The sequence below is a fragment of the Pyxicephalus adspersus genome, chromosome 4 (genome assembly GCF_032062135.1).
Source record: "Pyxicephalus adspersus chromosome 4, UCB_Pads_2.0, whole genome shotgun sequence".
NCBI classification, from domain to species: Eukaryota; Metazoa; Chordata; class Amphibia; order Anura; family Pyxicephalidae; genus Pyxicephalus; species Pyxicephalus adspersus.
The window spans coordinates 114,563,294-114,587,669 of record NC_092861.1 but is presented as its reverse complement, the minus strand read 5'-3'; the positions used below and the strand labels follow the sequence as shown (position 1 = coordinate 114,587,669).

The following is a 24,376-nucleotide window of genomic DNA, read 5'->3' as shown; positions in this document are numbered from 1 at the left end:
GGAAGTGAATCTGGCAGCCTTGAAGAGAAAACATTAGCATGACAGCCAGGAAACAAACATTCTCAAAGGAAGACGCAACTTCAGCGCATGAACATGACAGTTCATTCATTTCTGTCAGTCAGCTACGTTGAGATTCTACACTAAGCTGAACATGTGCAAAATGTAAATTGAAGAAAAGTTTGTGAACAGGCAGGTAGATTTATTTTAATGCAGATGGGACACATAATGAGTGGCTCAGCATTGTTTGCCTGGCAATCCCAACTTCCCTTGAGCATGCCAGGAATAAACTCCAATGCACTTGAGTGGGAATTTCATCATCCTGGCCAATCAAGATGCCCAAAAGACCTCTACAGATAGAAAAGAAAGAGAGAGATGGTGACACCCTGCGACAGAACAGGAATATGCAAGTATTGTAGGTTTAGTTTCTCTTTAAGATATGTCCTTCCTATTAAAAACTAAGGTCTACAGGTTTACAATCCGCTTCCTGTAAATTACTATGAAGTACTGCCACCTCATATGCGCACATGCTTTCTGCTCTAATGCAGGGATGCTGGGAAATGTTTTCTGGCATCAATTGTTCTTTCCACTTTGGGTGTCATGTACTCACATCGGATTGACATACCTACCAGCTAAATCCACGGATGAAAGGTTATAAACTGTAGTGCACTGCACATCATATTTGGCCTGCAAAATATTTATTCTGTTCACCACTTTGCTGCTATGTCCTGTTTGTGGTATCTCATTTGTATTTGCAATTTTTAGTTATAGCGTACCTAAACTTAACATTTTTACTTTACATAGAAGGGTAGACAATATACAGTAAAAATTGGGAGCCGCAGCGATCAAGACTTAATGGGAGCACCAAGCCTCCTGAGATACCTACGTCATATATCCCGGGAGTCTCTGACTGCTCCTTCTGGGCATGCCCTGATCTCGGGCATGTGCAGAAGGGGCATCTTTTCTTCCAAAGGGAAAGACATGCCAATCTCATGCATGGGCAGTGAGAGCGGCTCTCTTTTTTTCCCACTTCACAGCGGCTACATCACCCAATCTCGCACCTGCGCAGTGCGATTTGGGTGACGGAGCAGGAAGACTGGAGGAGAAGGCAGAAGATGACAGTACACAGCGCTTCCTCTGCGTCGGGAAAAAGAGGAGTTCAAGGACGACGCAGGACCGGATCTCAAGAAGGACCAGCGCCATCGAGGGATTTGCCGGATTAAAGGTAAGTGTCATTTGTTTGTTTTTAGTTTACTTTTGCTTTAAATTTGGGTTTAAGCTTCGTAAAACTGTTCCTTATACGTAACTGTAGTCCATTCTTGAATCTTTTTTTAGCACACAGTTTGTGTTGTTAAATATTGTGATAATATATAAAAACAATCAATCACAAATAGTGGCCATTGCTAAACTGAATTGTAATCTTGGATAACCAATATGAAAAGAAAATGAGGACCATCGGTCGGTAACAGATGAATTATAAATATACCATAAATAAATAAATACTGACAACACCAAAAACATGTACACAGCCAAGGCTACAGATAAACAATAAGAACCACATTGACACCATCAGAAAGCTGTCCATAAGGTATACAGTCATTACTGCACTGAAACTGCCAGAAACATGTCCAAAGATATACAATCAGTATTGTACTGACATGGCCAAAAATATGTCCACAGATAAACAATCATTACCATACTGACACGGTCAGAAAGATATCCACAAATATACAATAAAAACAGTACTGACACCTCCAAAGGCATGTCCATCAATATACAATCAGTTTGACAACATTACAATGATGTCCACTGATATACTACCAGTACCATACCAATAATGGCAAAAACATGGCTATAGATAAACAACCAATACCGAACTGACACCTCCAGATGTCCAAAGATATACAATCAGTAAACACACTGCCAAAAATGTGTCCACAAAGATTTAATCAGTACCATACTGAGACAGCCAGAAACATCTACAGATATGCAAGTACAACGCTGAGACTGCAAGAAGGATGTTCACCAATATACAGTCAGAACCAGTACTTTATTGACACATCTGAAACAAGTCCATGGATTTACAATCAGGGCTATCCGGACACCACCATAAAAACGGGATACATCTCTGTAAAAGAACTGAGAACTGACGATATCTCACTATGTTCTCTCATCTCTCAGGTTTAATCACTTTAGCCAGACTCTTGAGAGTCCAGAGGCTTGATTTTCTGTGTATTGTTCTCTCAACTTCAATCCAATCTGGCAGGCCAGATACTGGCAGACACTCAATGGATATTTTGCCATTTTTGGACATTTCCCTGTAAACCCTAGATATGGTTGTGTGTAATCCAGTAGAGTAGAAGGTTCTGAAACACTCACATCAACCTGCCTGGTACCAACAATGATGACATGTTCAGAGTCAACTTTATTTCCCATATTGATGCTTAGTTTTAGATTCATTAGGACATCTTGACAAAGTCTACATACCTCAATGCATTAAGTTGCTGCCATGTGATATTTCTGTTAACAAGCAGTTGAAGGGGTGTAGTTTCTACAACTGCAAGCGAGTGTAGAAACTAAACTGCAGAAGCTGTGCCCAAAAAAACACAAAAGGAAATGTCTAGTGTTTAGTGTAATCTATTTTATAGGGTCCCTACAGCTGATATTTTTCTAATTACTGATTTTATTCCATTTTATTTTGTTTGTATTTCATATGTCTCTGTATGAAGGTGTCTATCTCTAAGGGTGGACTTTGCTTTATGATGTCTGAGCTACCCCGCTGACCCCTGGTAGGTCATAAAAAGAGGAAGCAAAAGAGGTGCAGAAAGCACAGACCTAAAGAATGGTGAGAACAGTAAGAAGAACAATAGTAACATCACCAAATCTCATTCCACATCTCATGAGATTAGCAGAAGTGCTTTAGGTAATCTCATATGCAGATTTACAGATATATTTTATTCAAAGGGGATTAAAGACAAAAGACACTGACGCAATGGTATTGTAGTCTAATATTATTTAGGCTTTATATTGATGTACCCCTTTCTTAAGCTGGGTACACACGTGCAATAATTGTCGTTGGAAAGGATCTTTCCCCAACCTTTCCAACCACTAAGGACTGCATGATGCAAGAACGAGTGCTGCACATACAGCACTGTTCTGCTCTATAGAGAGGGGAGGGGAAGAACGACAGAGCGGCACCCCACTGCGCGCTATCCCCCTTTGCTTAAATTAAGATTGTTTGTGGTCCATCGTATGTGGATCTGCCAGGACGGTCGTTTGGACGATGGACGCCGGGCGTTGTACGCATGCTTGATTCTCGTCCGATATCGGCCCTGGCCCGATTATCAGACAAAATCTATTGGACATGTGTACGTAGCCTTGGAGTTTTTTTTAGAAATAAAAAACAACCAATGGCAACACACAAAACAATAAAAACCTGGTACAATGTCAATACCAAATAACTAAAAAAATGTTTTGTTGCAATTTGCAAAAACTGTATAAATCTAGTTGGCTTATATACATTTTTCTTTTCTACCTTAACAGGTGCATTTATGTAAGGCATAAATAGAATCCAAATAATTATCTGCCCTTTAAGAATTAGGCCTCTATTGGCAAAAACCTCAGCTAATAACACAAAGGGCAGGTTCACAACGGACTATTCAATGTGCAACCTCTAAAAGTCACTGGCCCCACAGCCTTTTTAAGGTGCACTATTACAAGTAATATTTCCCAAAACCACATACTGTATATGCAAAATCAGGCCTCTAATAGGCAGGCAGTGGCCTATACTCTAAATAAAACTGCTAGTCTGAACATCAAAAAGCATAGCTTCCAGATTCGGAAGGCCTGATTTATGAAAGCTCTCCAAGGCTTGAGAGGATACACTTTCATCAGTGCACCTGGGTGATCCAGCAAACCTGGAATAGATTTCTTAAAACACATTTGCTATTTGTTATCTCATGGGAAGTCCACCAAATGTGTTAGGAACATTGGGTCTGATAGAGGATATACTTTTATCTGTGAACCCATATAATCAAGACATTTGCTGTTTGTTAACAAATGTTTTCAACCCTGGCCCAGATGTATTCCAGGTTTGCTGGATCACCCAGGTTCACTAAAAAAAGTGTATCTTTTCCAGCCTTGGAGAGCTTCAATAAATCATGCCCATAGTTAGAGAAACTATTTAAACCCTTTGTGCTCAGTGTCTAGCTTAAATAAACAATATTTTTCTCTTTGATGATATATGTTAGGATCTTTCCCAACATGAGTTTTTTTCCAATTTCAAAATCATCCTTTAAAATTCAGACCAATTTACTAAGCTATTACAGTTGGGATCTGCAATTATATTGAACACCGACAAACAATTAGAAAACAAAATTTATATGATTGACAGTTCGTAATAACAGACAACACATGCATTACTTAAGAGAAAATATTTACTATCTTTTATTTGCTTCAATAAGTAGTCATACATATACATCATAAGTAGTCTTACATATACAAAAGAGGGTTGGCTATTTTAACCTACAGGGTAATGTAATGAGATATATCACATTGTACATTTAAGCAGAAGGTGAGATTAGGCTGTCAATCAAATTCCTCACCCTAAAGACACCACTGACAATCATTTATCACTGCACTCTGCAAAATTATGTGGCCTGTGGATGTATTTAGGAAAAGAAATTAGGGCCTAATTAATAAAGTCTAATTCTGCATATTAGAAGTGCTGTTTATTACATTTAGTTTTGGTTTTCTGAGAGAAGGAATGGATTTGAAAGAAATAATGAATATACTTGAAGGCGTGAGAACTAAAAAAGTACAATTAACAATCATACATACTTCCTTGCCTACTGTAAATAGAAAAAAGGGGAGGAATTTGGAACATTTGTGACAAGACAAGATCAGCTTTCAATAAAGGCCATTGTTTCAAGGTTGTTTTTCTCATAGATGTCCATGCTAGTTGAAAGGACAATATAACATTACATGAGTTTGAGTTTTCCTCTTTTATTTTGTAATCCAAAATCCACAAGATTTGGTGTCTGATTTGCATTTGCTCACTGCTCACATTCTTGACCAATAAAACCTCACCCAATAATTTAATGAGCCATGATATCTACTGGTTTACAAAATAATATATATGCATTGCAGTGTAGAGTACTGGCTTTTATCAGTTGGCTTGCAATACATGTGATCAAATCATCATCCTATTATAAAACCCTAGCATCAAAGCAATATGAAGTTTTTGGTTGATAAAAGCATGTACATTTGATAGATTGTACAGTGGTGGTGTTGGATAATGTCCAATAACTCTAATCTGTGTGCCAACAGCAGAGCTACAATACATCTTTTGTAACGACGGGGTCATTATGTTTATTGCCTAAATCACGAATCAGCATGGTAGCACTGTAAATGTAAAATGGTTTAGGATGTTTTATGCAGATACTGTCAAAGCAGATTCAGGTAAAATTTGAGATCCTCAGATTTGCACAATCGCACAAGAGGACTGAGTAACCTTAATCTAGGTGCAAGGTAAGCATTTAGTTAATTCTGGGGCACTATGTAAGAAGTGGTCTTGCATTTAATGAAAGGTTCACTTTTAAAGTAATGAAGGAATCAACATTGCATTATTTTCTCTTTCATGCCACGAATAAACACTGTACCACTTAGTCACCTACAGCCAAGACAACCTAGGCTATCTAGAATACTTGTCATCAGGTTACCAAGTGCATTGTAGTTGTCCCACATGAATACAGATTACACAGATTTTATTGTTTAAAGGTTTTGCTTTAGTGGACTTGCACTGAAATAGGGTCAGAAAAGCAGGAAGTAGAGCTCATACTGCCAATGAGAAAATATGCATCCCTAAGCTCCTTTTTTATATATATACAAACTATATAAAAAATAGAGGACTACCATCACAAAATGTATTGCACTCTAAATATAATGATATAATTTGTTATAGTATTTCCTTTTATAATAATTAGGGAAATGTTAGTATCATCTTTTTTAATTTTAAAAATTATTTTTTTTTTTAAAAATGTAAAGTAGGACAACAGTCTGAAAACACTATCAAACAGGAAAATGCCTAAAATGAATAGTATCGCTGTCATTGTATAAATCTAAAAGATAGTAGGACTGGTATATGGGTTAAGTTTTTTTTTTTTTTTGAATGATTGTGCTGACTTCCTTACACATGATCACCAGTGAACCAAACTCAAAGTACATTTTGTGTGCATTTTACATAAAGACTGAAATCATGATATGCATTAAAGAAGAATGTTAACATAAACCTAACAAAAAACTAACATACAAGTTTTTTACTGCAGAAGAGTCTATTATGCAAATAAAGACTCCACTTGCCCATCAGGAATCAGTGTACAGAAAACAGGGTTACTATGAATTGTTCTTTCACGTAATAAAAATAATACAGTTCTTCCTTAACAATTAACTAAACCATCTTTAAAAAAATAAAACCAACTTATGATCATCTTTTGCCCTCTAGTGGAATACAAGAGGACTAAAGTTCTTTTTGGTAATACTATCAGAATAATTTTTTTTAAACATTTTTCTCTTTGGATGCCTGGTCTGCAAGGACAGTTTTAGAGACGTGGCACACATTCTAAACAAATAGATCCACATTAAGAGGAACAGCAGTAGAGTGAGAGTAGATATATAATGTGAAAAATACACAGACACTGACAAATGGGCTTTGTATATATTTGCTTTAGTATGTGAACTGGCAACGCGGATAAAAAAAGTTTTCAAATATTTGCAAAGCTTTCTCAGCAAGCTTCAAAAAGCTTTGTTGAATCCTTTACTATAAAATTCTAAATGCAAAACTTACAGAGATCTTATACGTAGTTCTTGATAGGAAAGCTGAATATCAAGTTTATCAAGCTACTAGAAGGCTCCAGTAGGTTGTCAACACATATATCAAAGCTTTATTAAAGTTACTAGTTACTGCTTTCTTCATCAGTTCCTTAAGGTTAGAGGTGCACTTTTGTTGTCTATACAAATATGTTGTCTATATTTTGCTGTTATCACTAGAATGATGCCGTGCTGATCAGTTTTTATAAATAAACCCTGCCTAGTTGAGGGCTGGACATTGGATTGGTAAATTAGAATAGTATTTCAGTAATCAGTGGTGATTAAAGAGGAAGTAAACCCAAAACCACTCAAAAAAAAAAAAATCACACTTACCTTCAATCCCGCAGATCAGTCAATCCATCAGGAGGTTTCTTCCATTGGGTCCCGCATCGTCACGGTATCTATCTTCGGGCAGGCGCAGAGGGAGCGCAAGGCACCGCCATCTTCTCCTCTCTTCTTCCGTTACGTTCTGTTCTTCTTTTTACGTTATCAGACGCAGTTGCGAGATTGGGTGATGCAGAGTGGGAAAAAATGTTTGCCGATCTCACTGCTCCTGCGTGAGATCGGCAATTTTTTCCCTTTTGATAAAAGGGCTTTTTCTGCACATGCCCTGGGCATGCGCAGAAGAAGCAGCCAAGAGCCCCCCGGGATGTGCGACCTAGGTATCCTGGGAGGCTCTGTGCTCCCATTCATTCTTGATCGCCTAGCCAATTGAGAATTAAGGGGCGGTGCTGCATCCTTTTTTTTTTAAAGAAAAAAAAAGGTGTTGCACTTAAAAAAAAACACAAACTGAATTTTTCCTTTAAACAAAAGGGTTGTCTACACTTTTATGTAAAGTGACCACTGAGTTTAGGTACAATTTTAGCGGCTAGAATTACCATTGGTTGTTACTGGAAAGTCACCTCCATACCCCTTGACTTAACTAAACATAAATTGAATTGGATAATGACAAATTATAAATTGGATTGCATTAAATTCTATGTAAACTCTATGAAAGGAACCTCCTCCTCTAGATTTCTGTATTTTACAGTGTGTTCCATGAAAGTTAATCGTAGTGTTATCAGTTTTAACTGATTCTGCAATCCAACTTTCACATTGACAATAGTTATGATCTTTCCCTGCTGTATATTTTGTTCTAATATTTGTTTATGGTGAGAATATATACCTGTTGTTAATAATTAAATGTGCACTCACTTGGACTGATGCTCAACATGTTAGGCTGTGCCAGGACTGCTAAAACACAGCATGTGGGCACAGTAGTTTTACTTTTTCTGACTGTATGGTGCGTTTCCAGAGCTACAAAACATTTGGCAAATATACTGAAAGGATGAAATGTACAAATCTTTGTGGTCTTATAAAAAGAAATATCCTTGGCTAGCTGTTTAATTTTGTAAACAAAACAAATACATAAAAGACACATAATGGCTACCTGTAAAAACTTCTGGTTCTCCTTTCAATGTAGAATTAAACACCAAGAGAGATTTATCAGATAATCCACATGCAAGTTTCATTCCATCGCCTATGAAAAACAAAAAAAAGGATATGAGTAGTTGTGACTCTTCGTTGCTGGAGTCTGATGCAAATAAATATTACATGGCTACAATTGTCATTTCACACATTAGGAAATTTAGACATTTACCATCCACATATTGTTTATGGCATATTGTACTTTCGATGTGAGCACCAATACAAATGTCAGTTTCAATTCTCAGTTCTAGGAAATTTCAACAGTTCTATTCCAAGAGCAAAAAAAAATGTACTATTATGACTGCATGGATAGAATTACATTGTACAGAGCATTTTGGGACAAGTGACTGGTATGTTTGCAGGCCATATGGGTATACATTTACAACATGGCTATGAAGAAAGAGCAGGAGGGTAAATTAAATATATATTCATCACTCAACTAGTAAAGGCAATGTGAACATCGCGTAATGCTCCACTTTTACTATCCTCAGATAAACTTTTAGACAGTATTTAGGTTGGAATCCTACTGTTCAGTAAGTCTGAATTGAGCAAAGTGGAAGTTTAGTGGAAGTGGAAACAGTGGGCCTGATTTATAAAAGCTTTCCAAAGCTGGAAAGTATAAACTTTCATCAGTGAACCTGGGTGATCAAGCAAACCTTTGCTAGAATTATTTTATGAAATCCATTCCAGGTTTGCTGGATCACCCGTGTGTGTGAGACAAACAAAAAAAGACTCAATGACAATGTGTTAGTGCAGGCAATAAAATTTAGGAAAAATGCAAACATGCAAAGGATTTGACTAAAAAGCTGCCTACAGTGGCTTGATTTTGTAGAACTGAAAAAAAACTAAATCCATGTTTGCAGCCGCAGTTAGATTTATAAAAGCTACAGAATGTTTTTTTCTCTAATGTAATTTAGGTTCTGAATTTTTTTTTTTTTTTTTACTAGAGAGCTAATTAGCCACAATGATACCACAGGAAATACCCTTCATTTCTGTTTAGACTTTAGGAAATATTTTTAGGAGAAATCATTTTGATAAAAAGAATACTAAATACCCAATGCATGTAATCACATACAATATTGAATGTTTTACACCATACAAGTATAAAGGGATTTCATCTGAGGGTCAGCATAGGTGGAAGGCTTTACATATGGCTGGGTTCAATAGAGAACTATCAGTTTAAGTCACAAGGTAACAACAATAAATAATACATAAACATACATACACCTACAACCCCTCACATCACCATGGGGTGTATTTATAATTTTGGACGTGATCCTATTATTATTTATATTGGTTGATTTCCCTGTCAGATGTACTTTTACCCATTGCTCCAGTTACCTTTGCCTTCAAATTCCAAACTCAAACAAACTTCAAAAAGTTTGGATTTGCTAATGAGATTTTATCTCTCAGATGACTACATTGTAGTCAATTTTGTGGGTTTTGGTTTTAGGGTACATTTGTCAGTTGCTGGGGATGCCTGGATGCCTTTTTTCTTTGTTTCTGCCACAAGAGCAAGGCTCTTGTTTGTCACCATAACACATATGTTGTAATCATTAGTTCTAACGAGTGATTGCATGTAGCAGAAATGTACAATTTATAAGAGGCATACAGGTGTTAGAGCTGAAGTGGTTAATTCAACTGGCATTGTTACTCCTAATACAAAGAAATGTTAACTCAGCATACTAGGGATCATTTATTCAAATGATAGGAAAAGAAATATAACAATCCTAAAATAACAACAAGGAAATGAAAAGCACATGTCTTTTATTCTCAGTCTCATCCAGCTGGCATGACATTAATGACTGTACAGTACAGAACTATTTTTGGTAGAGCCAATGATTGCTCATCATATCCACATCATACCATTATATACTGCATGAATATTGTCTTGTAATGAGAGTATAACTGTTAAACAAGCTCAACATTGCTTTTCATTTTTAAAGTTAGGTTCTTACAAAATGCATGCATTCTGTGATACAGTTGGTCTTCAAAATAACAACAAAAAAATCTTTATGGATACAACTGTATATGAGACCCAAAAAGAACTGTTTTAGGAGCAGAAAGAGTGCCTGTATTTTATACCTAATACTTATAAAGTACTATGAATATTAAAGCCCATTTTCAACAACTCCCCCGCCCACCACCACCAGGGCTTTAAAAAAAAAAAAAAACTACCAAAGTTACCACTAGGGAACATGCGGAAACATATTCCAGAATGCCACGTTCCAAGTTCACAGCGCTACATGACATTTCAAAATAATAATCCACCACTATTAAATTCCAAGTATTAATATACATACATTTTTTTTATCTCAGTTACGTCATTGTCACTAGCATAGGTCATAAGCAAGGCTCTACCTTAGACCTGAAGTGGCCTTCTTAGTTTTAAGGTTACTCACATACATCCATGTGAAAGGGACAACACTATGCTGAATAAGCCAGCTCACTTAATTTGAAGACTGCCCTGCCTCTCCCAGCACTTCTAAACCCTCTTTTCCTGAGCTAGGGTTGTTACACAATTGCTTGAATATTCATAGCATACAATCCTTTCACGACCTTCCAACATACAGGCCTCACACAAACTTCAAGATGCTTTGCAGACTTGCTGCCTGAACCACCTCTGAGCTTGTACCATACGTAAACTCTGTCACAATCAAAACTGCCAACATAATGGAGCTGATTTATTAAAGCTCTCCAAGGCTGTAGAGGATACATTTTCATTAGTGGAGCTGGGTGATCCAGCAAACCTGGAGTGGATTTCTTAAAAGTCATTTGCTATTGTTTAGTAAATGTTTTCAATCCTGGACCAGATCCATTCCAGGTTTGTTGGATCACCCAGCTTCACTGTTCAAAGTGTATCGTCTCCAGCTTTAAAAAGCTTTAAAAAATCAGATTTAATTTCTTCAGGAATACAATTTATGTGTCATGATCAGCCAGGTGCTACAGAGCCACTTACATTTCCTAGCCTAGCAGAGGGATGGAGTCTTTGGCCCACCCAGTCTTTCCAAGACACTCTGGACCTGAATCCTAAAAAAACAGCTGGAAATCTGCAATCATCCAACCGCCTAAAGCCTTAACCAAACAAAACATTAAAAAAAAAGATGCACATTATGTGTGTATTACTTGGATTTTTTGTGGCCTGATATATTAAAGTTCCCCAAGGCTGGAGAGAATATACTTTTATCTGTGAAGCTGAATGATCCAGCAAACCTGGAATGGATTTCTTAAAAGTAATTTGCTAGCAAATGTTTTGAGTCCTGAACCAGATCCATTACAGGTTTGCTGGGTCACCCAGCTTCACCGATGAAAGTGTATCCTCTCCAGCCTTGGAGAGATTTAATAAATCAGGCCCAATGATTGCTTATAAATACAATTATCTAATCTTCTGATAATTTTGTGCATTTGTTTACTGTGCATCATCTAATTTTTGTACCTACCCGAGTAATGAATGCCACCAACAGATGTCGGTCTGTTGGATAAAGTAATCTGTTTCTGAAAGTTGCTGGGTGCCACGGAATCCATTGGGTATTCTTTTCTAATTTCACTGCAAGAAGACAAGCATTGTGAATATTCACTTCCATTACAAGCCTGACAGCACTAAGAGAAGCAGGTGCTGCTATTTCCGACTTCTTTCTGAAAATGCTAATCGTTGTTATGATAAGTCAGCACCTTTAATATTTTTTGTATTTCTGGCCTGGCACAAGAATGTGTAAAAAAAAAAAGTTTAGTTTATACTCGCTTTAAACAGTAGCTTGAAGTACTGAAAAAAAAAAATTAGCCTGGCAGCCACAAAATTAGCATTTTTAGCTGCTGAGCTTGCTAATAGCATTCTTCTTAACACACATGTAACACAGATAATAATATTTTCAGATAATAATAAAGATTGTTTCATTTTATCATAAGTATTACTTACTGTAATTCCATTTCATATACAATGGAAAGGTTTGGTAAATGGTAAAATGGCTCTATCTATTTTGCTGCAATGTTTTTTTATTGAGATGTCACTTTATTTTCTAAGCAAGAACATATGCTGTTAAATACAAGATTGTAGTACATATGTGTGACCTTTTACTTGCTGCAAAGTGGTTCTTTCCAACATGTACAAGGATATGTCTAACTGGGCTTTATCAGATTGTATGACTGCAGCTTGACTGTAAGTCAAACACGGATTCCAACATAAATGTTGGTAATTTAAAAGGTAAAAGTTGGTAATGTATGGTAACTGAAAGTTGAGCCATTGCTTATTTAAAGGTATAAGACTATTTTCTGTAAACCTCCCTCTAATAAACTCATGACAATAGCACCCACAAAGCAAAAGTGTATCCTCTCCACTCTTGGAGAGCTTTAATAAACCAGACTCAATGATCTAGACCAGGGGTCAGTAACCTGTACTATCAAAAGAGCCATTTTGCCTCCTCTTCCACTAAAGATAAATAGTCTGGAGCCGCAAAACATAACACAGTTTATAAACTTTTAAAAGTTTTAATTTTTTTAATTTTACGTGTCTTGGGAGGAAGGGGATCCCCCATCAGAGATCTCCCCGCGGCAGCCGAAGGGAGCCACAATAAGGAGGCTGAAGAGCCGCATGCGGCTCCGGAGCCGCAGGTTGCAGACCCCTGATCTAGAAGAATCCTGTACAGACACCAAGGATCAGCATCTCTACAGTAATAATAAATGCTAGATGATATCTCCGGATTCCATTAGCTGTAGTTTACCTTGTGACTTCCTTCCTTACTGCTGAAAACTGACTTTTTTTGAAGTTTGTCTTTGGTGAAAACATTTTCATTCTGAAACGGTAAGAAGATAATCACCCTACAATGTTATTATTTGGCTATATAATATACCTTATAATAATAGATAAACATTACAAACATAAAGTTGAAGTGCAGGCTTCATGACTTAAAAAATTTCAAATTATTACATGTTTTAAAAGGTAAAGCATGTGATGGGTCAGTTGTGGGTCTTAATTCAGATTATAATTACATAGTACCAGGATTGAAAAAAAGCATGATGTCCGTCATGTTTATTCACTGACAACTCCTATAATTGTGTGCTCTTGAAGATGACAAAAAGCCAAAATCCTGGAGGACAGTTGGATCAATTCCTTGGATTAAAGTATTGCTCTGTGATGAAGTCAAGGATTACCAAGATGTTTAAAATGTGTTATTATCCGGTTGTGATCTTCAGCCTGTTCCCATTGTTCTGTACTGGGTTAGAAAAATGCCAGCAATACTATCTTGCAAAGGACCTGAAGATTCTAGTTCACTTGGGCTTTATAAGCACATTTTGTCTCCTTTCAGTTCTTAACTAGTATTTCTTACTAGTACCTTAGAAATTTTTTTTTACCTTTATTAGACAAGACTACACTAACTCTAAGAATGTTTACTGCTGAATCAAGGATTGCTGTCTTAACCTTGGCATGTTTAATCTCAACTGTCTTGACTTCAAATCACAACCACCTTCCACAGGAGTGAAATGTTGTTAACGTTAGTATTGTGTGACACCCACATGGCCACAACCTATTTTTGTCTTGTGGCCCCCTTCCTATTGCAAGAATCCACATCTGATAACTCATTGGGTAAACTATCTGGAGCTCATTAAGACATATATTTAATTGCCACAATGCATCATTACATGGTTATAAAAAAAAACTTAGAGTTTAGTTTAACTACCTACAGCTTTAATAAATGTCCAGCAGGCAAAGAGGGGAGCTACTCTGAGTTTAAAAGAATTTTGAAACATTAAGAAAAACATATTTTAGGATTTTTAATCTAAATATATCCCTTAATAGGCACAAATAATATAAAAACATTTAGTATTTATAAAATGCATTTTTAAAAACCTGATATTATCTTGTAAAAGTAGCAATAACTGGGCTACACATAGAACTTAATAAGGGTAGAGCTGTGGGTGGGAGCTGTGGGAGCTAGCAGGCTTTTCCACTCCAGACCGCCTGCAGAAAACTACGGGGGAAATACAAGAGTTTAAACTGCACAAGAAGATACAGTAGCTGTGAGGAGTCTTCATTACAGAAAACATACAAAAAGGCAAAGTGTTGTTCTATACCGAAACATTGCACAGATCTGGAAGAATGCCCATTACTTTGTTTTTAGACAATATCTGTTTTGCCTGGAATTCAGCTATATGGTTTATTCAAAATATAAAGTACTCCACAGCAAATACATATATCAAATATATATATTCCACAAACTTACTGCAATACTGGAATATACAACCATATTTTTTCTCTTATATAAGGCTGGGTCTACACAGACGTTTTTAAAAACGCATGTAAACGCTCCTAATGCGTTTGTATGCACTTTTTACTTATGTACTTTTTTGCATGTTTATTAGCATTTTAAAGCTTGCCCTTAAAAAGCTGGAAAATGTCTGCCACATTTTTCCGCATTTACGTTTCAAGTGCTTATAAATCCAGGAAAACACCCCATTGAAATCAATAGAAGCGTTTACCCGCGTTTTTGGGCGTTTTCCAGTGTTGCAAGCAACGTTAAAGATAACGCTCATAAACGTGCCTCAAGGAGACGTCCTGGTGTAGATTAGCCCATTGGAATGCATAGGAATTTTAAACATGGGCTTTTAAAACCTCAGGTTAAACGCTGGGGAAAACGTCCGTGTGGACTAAACCTAAGACATATTTTGAACATGTGTGGATCCTGAACCACCACCTAAATGTAGTAATTACAACCTTTTCCTAGGCATTACTATAACCCTTTAGTACAATCTTTTTATATTGCTTTTATTTAGAGATGAAGCTAAGTCCCTGAAGTGGTTTCTTTAAAAAAAATGTACCTTTGTCATTCATGTTTAATATAAAACTGAACAATCAATCCCATGAAACTCAATATAATTACTCACATAGCTCTTAAACCACAAATGTAGCCTAATGTAAGGCTGCCATATGTATATAGGAACAATATGAGAAATCCTGTTCATGAATGCTTCTGTCAACCTAAATTTAAACAGCATTTAATCCCACATAATTTCTCCAGTGCAGACCATGAGTCAGATTCCTCTGAGATTCTTTTGACAAATTTCTGTCTCGGTTAAGGCCATGGTCACAGGCAATATTACAGTAAATGTTTAGTCTACAAATGATATAAACACTTCTTTTAATATGTCATATAGGATAAATGGTGAAGGTCAGGGTTATGCAGCAATACTGACTGATTCAGGTAACTGATGGGAAACAATATCTATACAATAAAAACTACAGAATTGAAAAGCTTGCTGAAATATTTTGTAGTTTATAAAGTTTATAAAGGTCTATATATATTTTCTTTTACTACATTGGTCTATCACTGGGAATCTCAACAAAGAGTTGTGAATCCTTCTAAGATATATCGTTTACTAGAAACTATTTATAAAAGAGCAACTGTGTAGTAACAATATCTCTTTAAGGTGATGCATTTATTAACTGACTGGAACAGTATAAGCCAGAATTAATATTAATTTATTAACTGAGGAATCTAGCTGTATGCTTATGATGGAAGTAATGTTTAGTTCTCCACAACAAGAAGATTTTTCTTTATTATATTATGTAGTATAGATACATATTAGGTTTCAGGTATAGATATGTTTTTAGATTTCAGGTTCTTTATTAATAAATAAAGCTCTCCAGGACTGAAGAAGATACACTTTCATCAGTGAACTTGTGTGATCCAGCAAACCTGGAATGGATCTGGTCCAGGATTAAAAACATTAGCTAATAAATAGCAAATTATTTTTAAGAAACCCATTACAGGTTTGCTGGATCACTAAGGTTCGCTAATGAAATTGTATGTTCTCCAGTCTTGGGAGACCTTTAATAAATCAGGCCAATTGTTTGGAAAAAAAGGTCTTAAATGCCTAACTAATCAAACTTAACAGAATCCAAAATTTCAAATATTTACTTACAAGGGTTTCCTTTACGCAACTCTATGGTTATATTGTAGCACAATTACTTAATATAGTATATCAACTAGTATCAACTATATCATATAGTATAGAATTTATAGTTCGAAATATTTTTACCATTTCAGCTACTTCTTTAGGCAAGCTAATCCAGCTTGATGTTTACCTCCGAACATATAAATTCTGCAACAGTTTCATATATCGACAATCTAGGATGCCCCTTCTACTTAGTATTTTAGGCAGTTGCAACCTACTCTGTAAAATATGTACTATGCCCACACTTTCTATGACTTTTTATGGAAGAAAGCAATTTGTGCAGTGCTAGACCTTGGGCCTGTCCCTTCCTGGGGTAGGATTGGTTTACAGGTACTTTACAAACTGTTACTATAGTGGTAACATATGATCATTTCACAACGCAGATATACAACAATGACCTGCTTTAAATCACCTGTCAAAAATACATTGCTATTTTCTGGATGAATGCAAGACAAAAAGTTTTTGAAAATAGGTACATAAAAACATATCTAGATGTTCACATTTGATGAAAGGGAAGGTTCTGCCGCAACTATCTTCCTAATCCCCTAGAATAAACTTTAATCATAGCAGTATTCTTGGTTGAGACTACAACTAAACAGAATTGTACTTTTTGTGAGTATAGCAGCTTTGACATACTAAATTTGATCAACACTTTTTTCATTCTTTGCAGTTTGTGAATAGAGACTGAAAAAATTACCAGTGTTGTTTAGTTATATTTACAGATAAGAGTCATAGATCACTGAATGAATGCAACTATATATCTGCTAAATGTGTTTTTATTAACATTAATTTTAAAACACTACTTTAGTTTAGCAACATAAACCATGCTGAGGTAGGAGATTGGTATAGCTACTGTACCTCTCCTAGTTTCAGCTGTTGAGTATCCTCTATTTAGCCAATGCCTGCTACATTTTTCAGCCTAGATTATAGATGTAGTTTCTGCTCACCATCGTCATTCCAAAAATGTGGATATGAGGATGAATGAGTAATTTAGAATGAGGGCACTGAGGAAAGGAAAGACTAGACCGAAAGATGGGTATAGCAGAACATATGCAGAACACACCGTCAGGAAGTGACTGAACTCAGGAGGCCCAGTGACTGAAAGAAGGGGAGGTAGCTACCCCAATTCCCACTTTTGGCATGCTGCTTACTACATACAAAATACATTCTAATGTCTAACATTTGTCTTGGAAAACGGTCACTTTATCTATGCCATGCAGCTGGTAGCTAACTCAGGTCAAGACTTTCAAAACCAAATACATCATGAACTACTATTTATGAATAAGGAATCAGGTATCACAAAGCAACATCAATGTCATTGTGAAATAACTTGGAAACTTTTATGTACGGATTTCATTTATTTTAGAACTGTGTGATATATATGTATATATATATATTTTCAAAAACTGTTAACTTATACAATCTCATCATTACTCAATACATTGATAATATTAAAATAACCCAGAAATTGGTTTGGTGGAGGAACCTTTCTTTCTTAGCCCTGTGCAGATACCAAACTGATCAATATGATCATGTTTTGCAAGACCTTTGCCCCATAAGAACAGCATAGGAATAATAGATTAGAGTCTTTGTTAACCTCCTTTACCCAGAAAGGTAACCAACCACCAATTGAACCTACCAGCCTGCAGGCATACAGTTAGGTCCATAAATATTTGGACAGAGACAACTTTTTTTACTTTTGGTTCTGTACATTACCACAATTAATTTTAAATGAAACAACTCAGATGCAGTTGAACTGCAGACTTCAATTCAGTGGGTTGAACAAAAGGATTGCATAAAAATGTGAGAAAATAAAGCCTTTTTTAACACACTCACTTCATTTCAGGGGCTAAAAAGTCCATGTTCATTTCTAATACTTGGTTGAAAACCATTTGCTGGCAATGACAGCCTGTAGTGTTGAACTCATGGACATCACCAGATGCTGGGTTTCCTCCTTTTTTAATGCTCTGCCAGGCTTTTACTGCAGCGGCTTTCAGTTGCTGTTTGTTTGTGGGCCTTTCTGTCCGAAGTTTAGTTCTCAACAAGTGTAATACATGCTCAATTGGGTTCAGATCAGGTGACTTACTTGGCCATTTAAGAATATTCCACTTCTTTGCTTTATTAAACTCCTGGTTTGCTTTGGCTGTATGATTTGGGTGATTGTGCATCTGTATTATAAAACGCCTCCCAATCAATTTGACTGCATTTAGCTGGATTTGAGCAGACAGTATGACCCTGATTTATTAAAGTTCTCCAAGGCTGGAGAGAATAAACTTTCAGAAGTGAAGCTGGGTGATCCAGAAAACATGCAATGGATTTTTAAAAATCCTTTGCTATTTGCTAAATGTTTTGAATCCTTGACCAGATCCATTCCAGGTTTGCTAGATCACCCAGCTTCACTTCTGAAAGTGTATTCTCTCCAGCCTAGGAGAGCCTCCATAAATCAGGGCCTATGTCTCTGAACACCTCAGAATTCATTCGGCTGCTTCTGTCCTGTGTCACATCATGGATAAACACTAGTGTCCCAGTGCCACTGGCAGCCATGCACGCCCAAGCCATCACACTGCCTCCGCCATGTTTTACAGATGATGTGGTATGCTTTGGATCATGAGCTGTTCCACGCCTTCTCCATACTTTTTTCTTGCCATCATTCTGGTAAAGGTTGATCTTGGTTTCATCTGTCCAAAAAATGTTTTTCCAGAACTGTGCTGGCTTTTTTAGATGTTTTTTTTAGCAAAGTCCAACCTAGCCTTTCTATTCTTGAGGCTTACGAGTGGCTTGCACCTTGCAGTGCACCCTCTGTATTTACTTTCATGCAGTCTTCTCTTTATGGTAGACTTGGATATCGATATGCCTACCTCCTGGAGAGTGTTGTTCACTTGGTTGGCTGTTGTGAAGGGGTTTCTCTTCACCATGGAAATGATTCTGCGATCATCAACCACTGTAGTCTTCCGTAGATGTCCAGGTCTTTTGGCCTTGCTAAGTTCACCAGTGCTTTGTTTCTTTCTCATGATGTACCAAACTGTAGACTTTGCCACTCCTATTATTGTAGCAATGTCTCAGATGGGTTTTTCTGTTTTTGCAGCTTAAGGATGTCTTGTTTCACCTGCATGGAGAGCTCCTTTGACCGCATGTTGTTTGTTCACAGCAAAATCTTCCACATACAATCAACTTCCCCCCCACCCCTCAAATCAACTCCAAGTTCCATCTGCTTAATTGATAATGCCATAATGAAGGAATTGCCCACACAAATAGCCTTTGAGTCAATTCTCCATTTACTTCTGAGCCCCTGAAACGAAGTGATTCTGTAAAAAAAAAGGCTTTAGTTCCTCACATTTTTATGCAATCTTTTGGTTCAACCCACTGAATTAAAGCTGAAAGTCTGCAGTTCAACTGCATCTGAGTTGTTTCATTTAAAATTAATTGTGGTAATGTACAGAACCAAAATCAGAAAAAGTTATCCCTGTCCAAATATTTATGGACCTAACTATATATATTTATACAGGGTGATCATATCCCCCCTTAAACATCTCTTCTCAATGGAGAATAGATTCAGTTCAGCTAATCTCTCCTGATAGCTGAGCTCCTCTGTTCGTTTTAAGCTACATACACACTTCCAATTATTATCGTTGGAAAACGAACGACGAACGTTCATGCACGATATATATGAACGATCGTATAGCACCGATTTGTCCAAATATTTATGGACCTAACTGTATGCCTCTAATTTCGTTCCCAAACATTAGATTATATAATATGGGTAGCCTTTTTGGACAAATATAGAAGTGGCTTGGAAATACCTTCTTATAATGTTAATGTAGATTTGGAGCAACAGCTAGCAGCCCCATAGTTGCTATAGGGGGATCTTCACACTAAATAATTAAGCTGCCCATGTCCATTAAACACAAGATCTATAGTCTCTATTTTTGCCCTTCCTGTGGGCCTGCATTTTCCTTTAAGACTTGGACCTCAAAAGGAATCCCTACCCTCCAGAATCTTCTGGACCCTCATAATGACTTTATTTTACCTCCTCCCAATTTCTTATATATGCCTAAATTAAACACTTTTTGTGGGCTCACCTTCCTTTCCTAATCACTCCGGTCCCCTTTTGATTGGCTGTCCCAGTCCCGCAGACCAAAAAGTCACCCTTGGATCTAAATCACATTTTCCAATGTTGGAAACCCTTTATCCCCACCCCAAGCAATCAGAAAATGGGCAGCCCTGCTACAGATAGCTTTATAGGCCACATATGAACATATAGGCACAGGTTGGATGCACATGTGAAAGGCACTGATAAGTGAAGCTTGAAGGGAGGTGCATTTTAAGTCAATAAGGCTTATTGGACTATCAATATTCACAAGAAGCCTCTTCTGTCTTGGTGATTGGTTTCACGCCCTAAGTGTACAGCTCCTTTGCACCTATTGTGGTCTTGTCACGATACTGAGCAATTCTGGAAATGTACCTTTTTCCTGTCTGAGAAAACCTGTGTTCAGAGGTCTTTACAGCCTTTAGTTGGCTCTTTGCATAATGCTGACAACTTTAAAGACCATACAAAGACAACTTAAAAAACATATTTTTCATGTGCGGATCAAAACATCTTTATTGCTGAATTGACCCTCCACACAAGAGATAATAGACTACTTATCACTAATCAACCCAAGGAACTAATTTTCTTAAAACATGAGGTGGATATCACTCTCTAGACCTTCCTAGGGACCAACTGAGAGAGATTATGTTAGTTTTTCAACACTCTACATGGTATAACACTGAAAAGCTGAGGGGTTTGATGTTATGTGACAGATTATTGTATGTGTGCACTTTAGATTTTTTTTTCTGGATGGGTGTGTGTTTTTTTTTTTTTTTCATATGCCAGCTGTTTTTCTCAATATTACATGGTCTTCCCTTAACTGGTTGCTGTTGTTGTATAGTCCAAATATAGTTTTCTATTCTATTCACTGTGTAGTACTATTGGCATAGCAAAGGAAGTTTCTTTCCTTTTCTTTTTTTTATTTTCATCTCATGACTGGATAAGAGACCTGGTTAGACTGTCACAGTAAAGCCTTTGCACAGGAGATGTATTTTATTATGTATTAAAAGTATATGTGAAAGTAAGGGTGCAGTCATGTTTTACCTTGGTGCAGCAGTGTATCCAGATGACCTAATTTTGTTGTTAAAAACAAGTGATTGGTCTTTAATTTTTGTCTGCAGAACTAAAAAAAAGAAAAATAAAGTCAGTCGAATTGCCTGTTTCCAGGAAACTTCTGTACATAAAAAATGGCATCAGAAGTAAGTTTTCTGTACATATAGGGCCTGATTTACTAAAGCTCTTCGAGACTAGGGAAGATAAACTATCCTGGAAGAACCTGGGTAATTGTGCAAACAAGGAATTGATTTCTTAAAAGTAATTTGCTATTAGTTGGCAAATGTTTTTATTTCTGGACCAAAACCTGGGTGATCCATTAAACCTGAAATGGACCTGGTCCTGGATTGGAAACATTTGCCAACTAATGGAAAATGACTTTTAGAAATTCAATTCCAGGTTTGCTGGATCACCCAGGATCTCCCAGCATTGTCTATCTTCGCCAGTGTTAGTGAGCTTTATAATGTCATACTTATAGTTTTAACTCTTGTGTGATATATTTTGCTGTTTTTATCTACACAATATATAACGTTGGACAACTTAACTTCCCTAAAAAAATATGAACACCTCATGAAGATGACGATGATATGGCACCAAGACACATATTTAGTGGTCCTGTCCTTGAGTATTGAAATTGTGGATCAAAGTATATAATCCTATTTGAACTGCACTTGACATGAATATTTACCACAATCCTCTTGAATGTCTATTCAATTTGCCTGTAGGGAACGTTCCTAGAAATCATGGGTGCTTGGAAGAGCTTTAACCTTTACTGCAGTGTTTCAAAGATATATAACGATTTTATGGTCAGTGAAAAATTGACCTCACTTGAGGTCAGAGGCACATTGATGTGAAAATACAGAAGGAAATGTATTAATGTAGTCTAAAATGATTAAGTCTGTGTTAATGGACATCAATTTAAGATGTTTCAAAGATCATACAGAATTTAATGAAAGGTGCCGTTTACTTGCAATTAACCTGATTTTGATCTACTATTGACTTGCTTTAAGTTGGTTTTGCTTTCCTAGCATAGACTTTTATGGGATCTGAGTAAGTAAAATTTCTAACTGGATTAACATTATTTTTACTTTCCCTGAGTGAGAAGGTGTATTTTTTAATTAATATGTACAAACTGATGCAAAATGTGTTATGCCTAAATCAAATCAATGCGAAATGATAGTTAAAGAAGGTGCATTGAAAACATTTATTCACAAAGAGTTATTTGCTCAAATGGAAAAAATTACCTTGTAAAATGATCTTCCTAAGAAAGTCACTGATATTTGTCATTTAGATATATTTTTATATTATATTACACAGTGACAGTACCATTTATGATAAATGTCCAAGTCTATTTTCAATTATACCTAGATAGTTGATCCAACAGCACATAAAAGGACACAAAAATTTATTGTGAAGGATCAGTAAGGATGTTCTTTGCTATTTGTGGCACATTGAAGCAAGGAGAATAAGTAATGTCTGCTTTGGAAAACCACAAAAACGTTTCAGATTTGCAAAAAGACTCTCCCTTTTTGCGGCCCCTGAATAGCTCACTGGTGACCTCACTGGTGACAGCTGATGATCTGAAATGTAATTAAAGCAAACTGACAGGTAACAATTTAATTCAAATAAAGAATATAGCAGATGGCATTGAGGCAGAATTGGTATGAAGGAGGATAAATAAAGCTGACCGTAATAGTGTGGTTAACAAAAAATGCTTACTGTGTCCATATTTAATAGCCCTAGAACACCAGTATTCTGGAAAGCCATTACAACATATCTCAATGCAATAAAACTTAAGTCAAAAACATGAATGCCATTTGGTAAAATTCCTACTTTAGCTCACAGAAGACATCACGGATAGTTCTGTGGGCAGATAATAGATTGCTTTTCCACCTCTGAGCACAGTTGATCTAGTGTTTCATTTTAATTAAGTGTGATCATCGATCATTTTGTGAGCCTTGTAATGCATACATTCTTCACTGGCAGTGTTGCAATTAATTTTGAAAAGGAAAAGGTTCTGGTACCTTGTGCTGCATTTTTGTGGTTAGCTGCGTGAGTTAAATTCAAGCTTATTCATATGCCTCATTCCATTTTATGTGGAAATCTGAATGACTTGTTAGAAGTTTATGCCCTAGACTAACTTGTATTTTTAGATCACAAATGTAAATTCCATCCCTTTTTAGTCATCCTTGTGATGCAAAATACAGACTAATTTCTGTCAGATCTCTAAAGAAGACATTTTTTGTTTCTATACTGCTGACAAAATATAAAAGTATCCACTAATTTAAAATTATATTCCTGCTTAAAATTGCCCACATTATCCTAAAAATAAAGATGTATATGAACCCAGAAAGAAATGCTATAATGGTGTTTTAGATGGATTATTAAATGCTGTTGTTTTTTATTAGATCTGAGCAAAGGTGTGAGAAATTTGACCTTGAATCTTACCTGGGCTCAGTAGATCGTTGGGCATACACTCTTGTTAGCACTACTTAATTAGATCTGCAGTAATGTTGCTAATGCAGGGGGTCATTTTAAAATATTTAATTAATAAATATTTTTTTTTAATGTTACTAATATAAACTATCATATAGGTTTACACACAATGGAAAGATCCTGTATGAATGACTAAACAAATACCAATATTAAGTTACTATAAAAATATAGGATGTAGGGGTGTGCACAGGGACAGGACCCCCCATCCACACCTGTCCTTATTTATTATTATTATTCTAAATATATGGATAGATGGATGGATGGAGATTGTTTTCCCTTGCACACCTCTGATATGATGAACATGTCTCATAAAGAAAAAAAAAACTTTCTTTACTTTCCCTGGTAAATCCACCTACATAGTATAACCCATTATGCAAGCAGACACATTCTGCATGAAAATGCTGAGAATATTTGTAAAACTTGTGCATATGCGTTTACAATAAAGTGCTGCAGAAAACA

The 24,376-nt window shown here is 36.3% G+C and overlaps 1 protein-coding gene across 1 annotated transcript in view; it reads right to left on the bottom strand.

The window, feature by feature from the left end:
- Nucleotides 1–24,376, bottom strand: part of WDR27 (WD repeat domain 27) — a gene marked incomplete in the record, with an annotated part of 144,279 nt that overhangs the window by 102,752 nt on the left and 17,151 nt on the right. Inside the window, 4 exon segments of the mRNA XM_072410253.1 lie at nt 8,294–8,383; nt 11,772–11,878; nt 13,050–13,121; nt 21,413–21,491. Of these exon segments, the coding sequence (XP_072266354.1) occupies nt 8,294–8,383; nt 11,772–11,878; nt 13,050–13,121; nt 21,413–21,491 (348 nt within the window).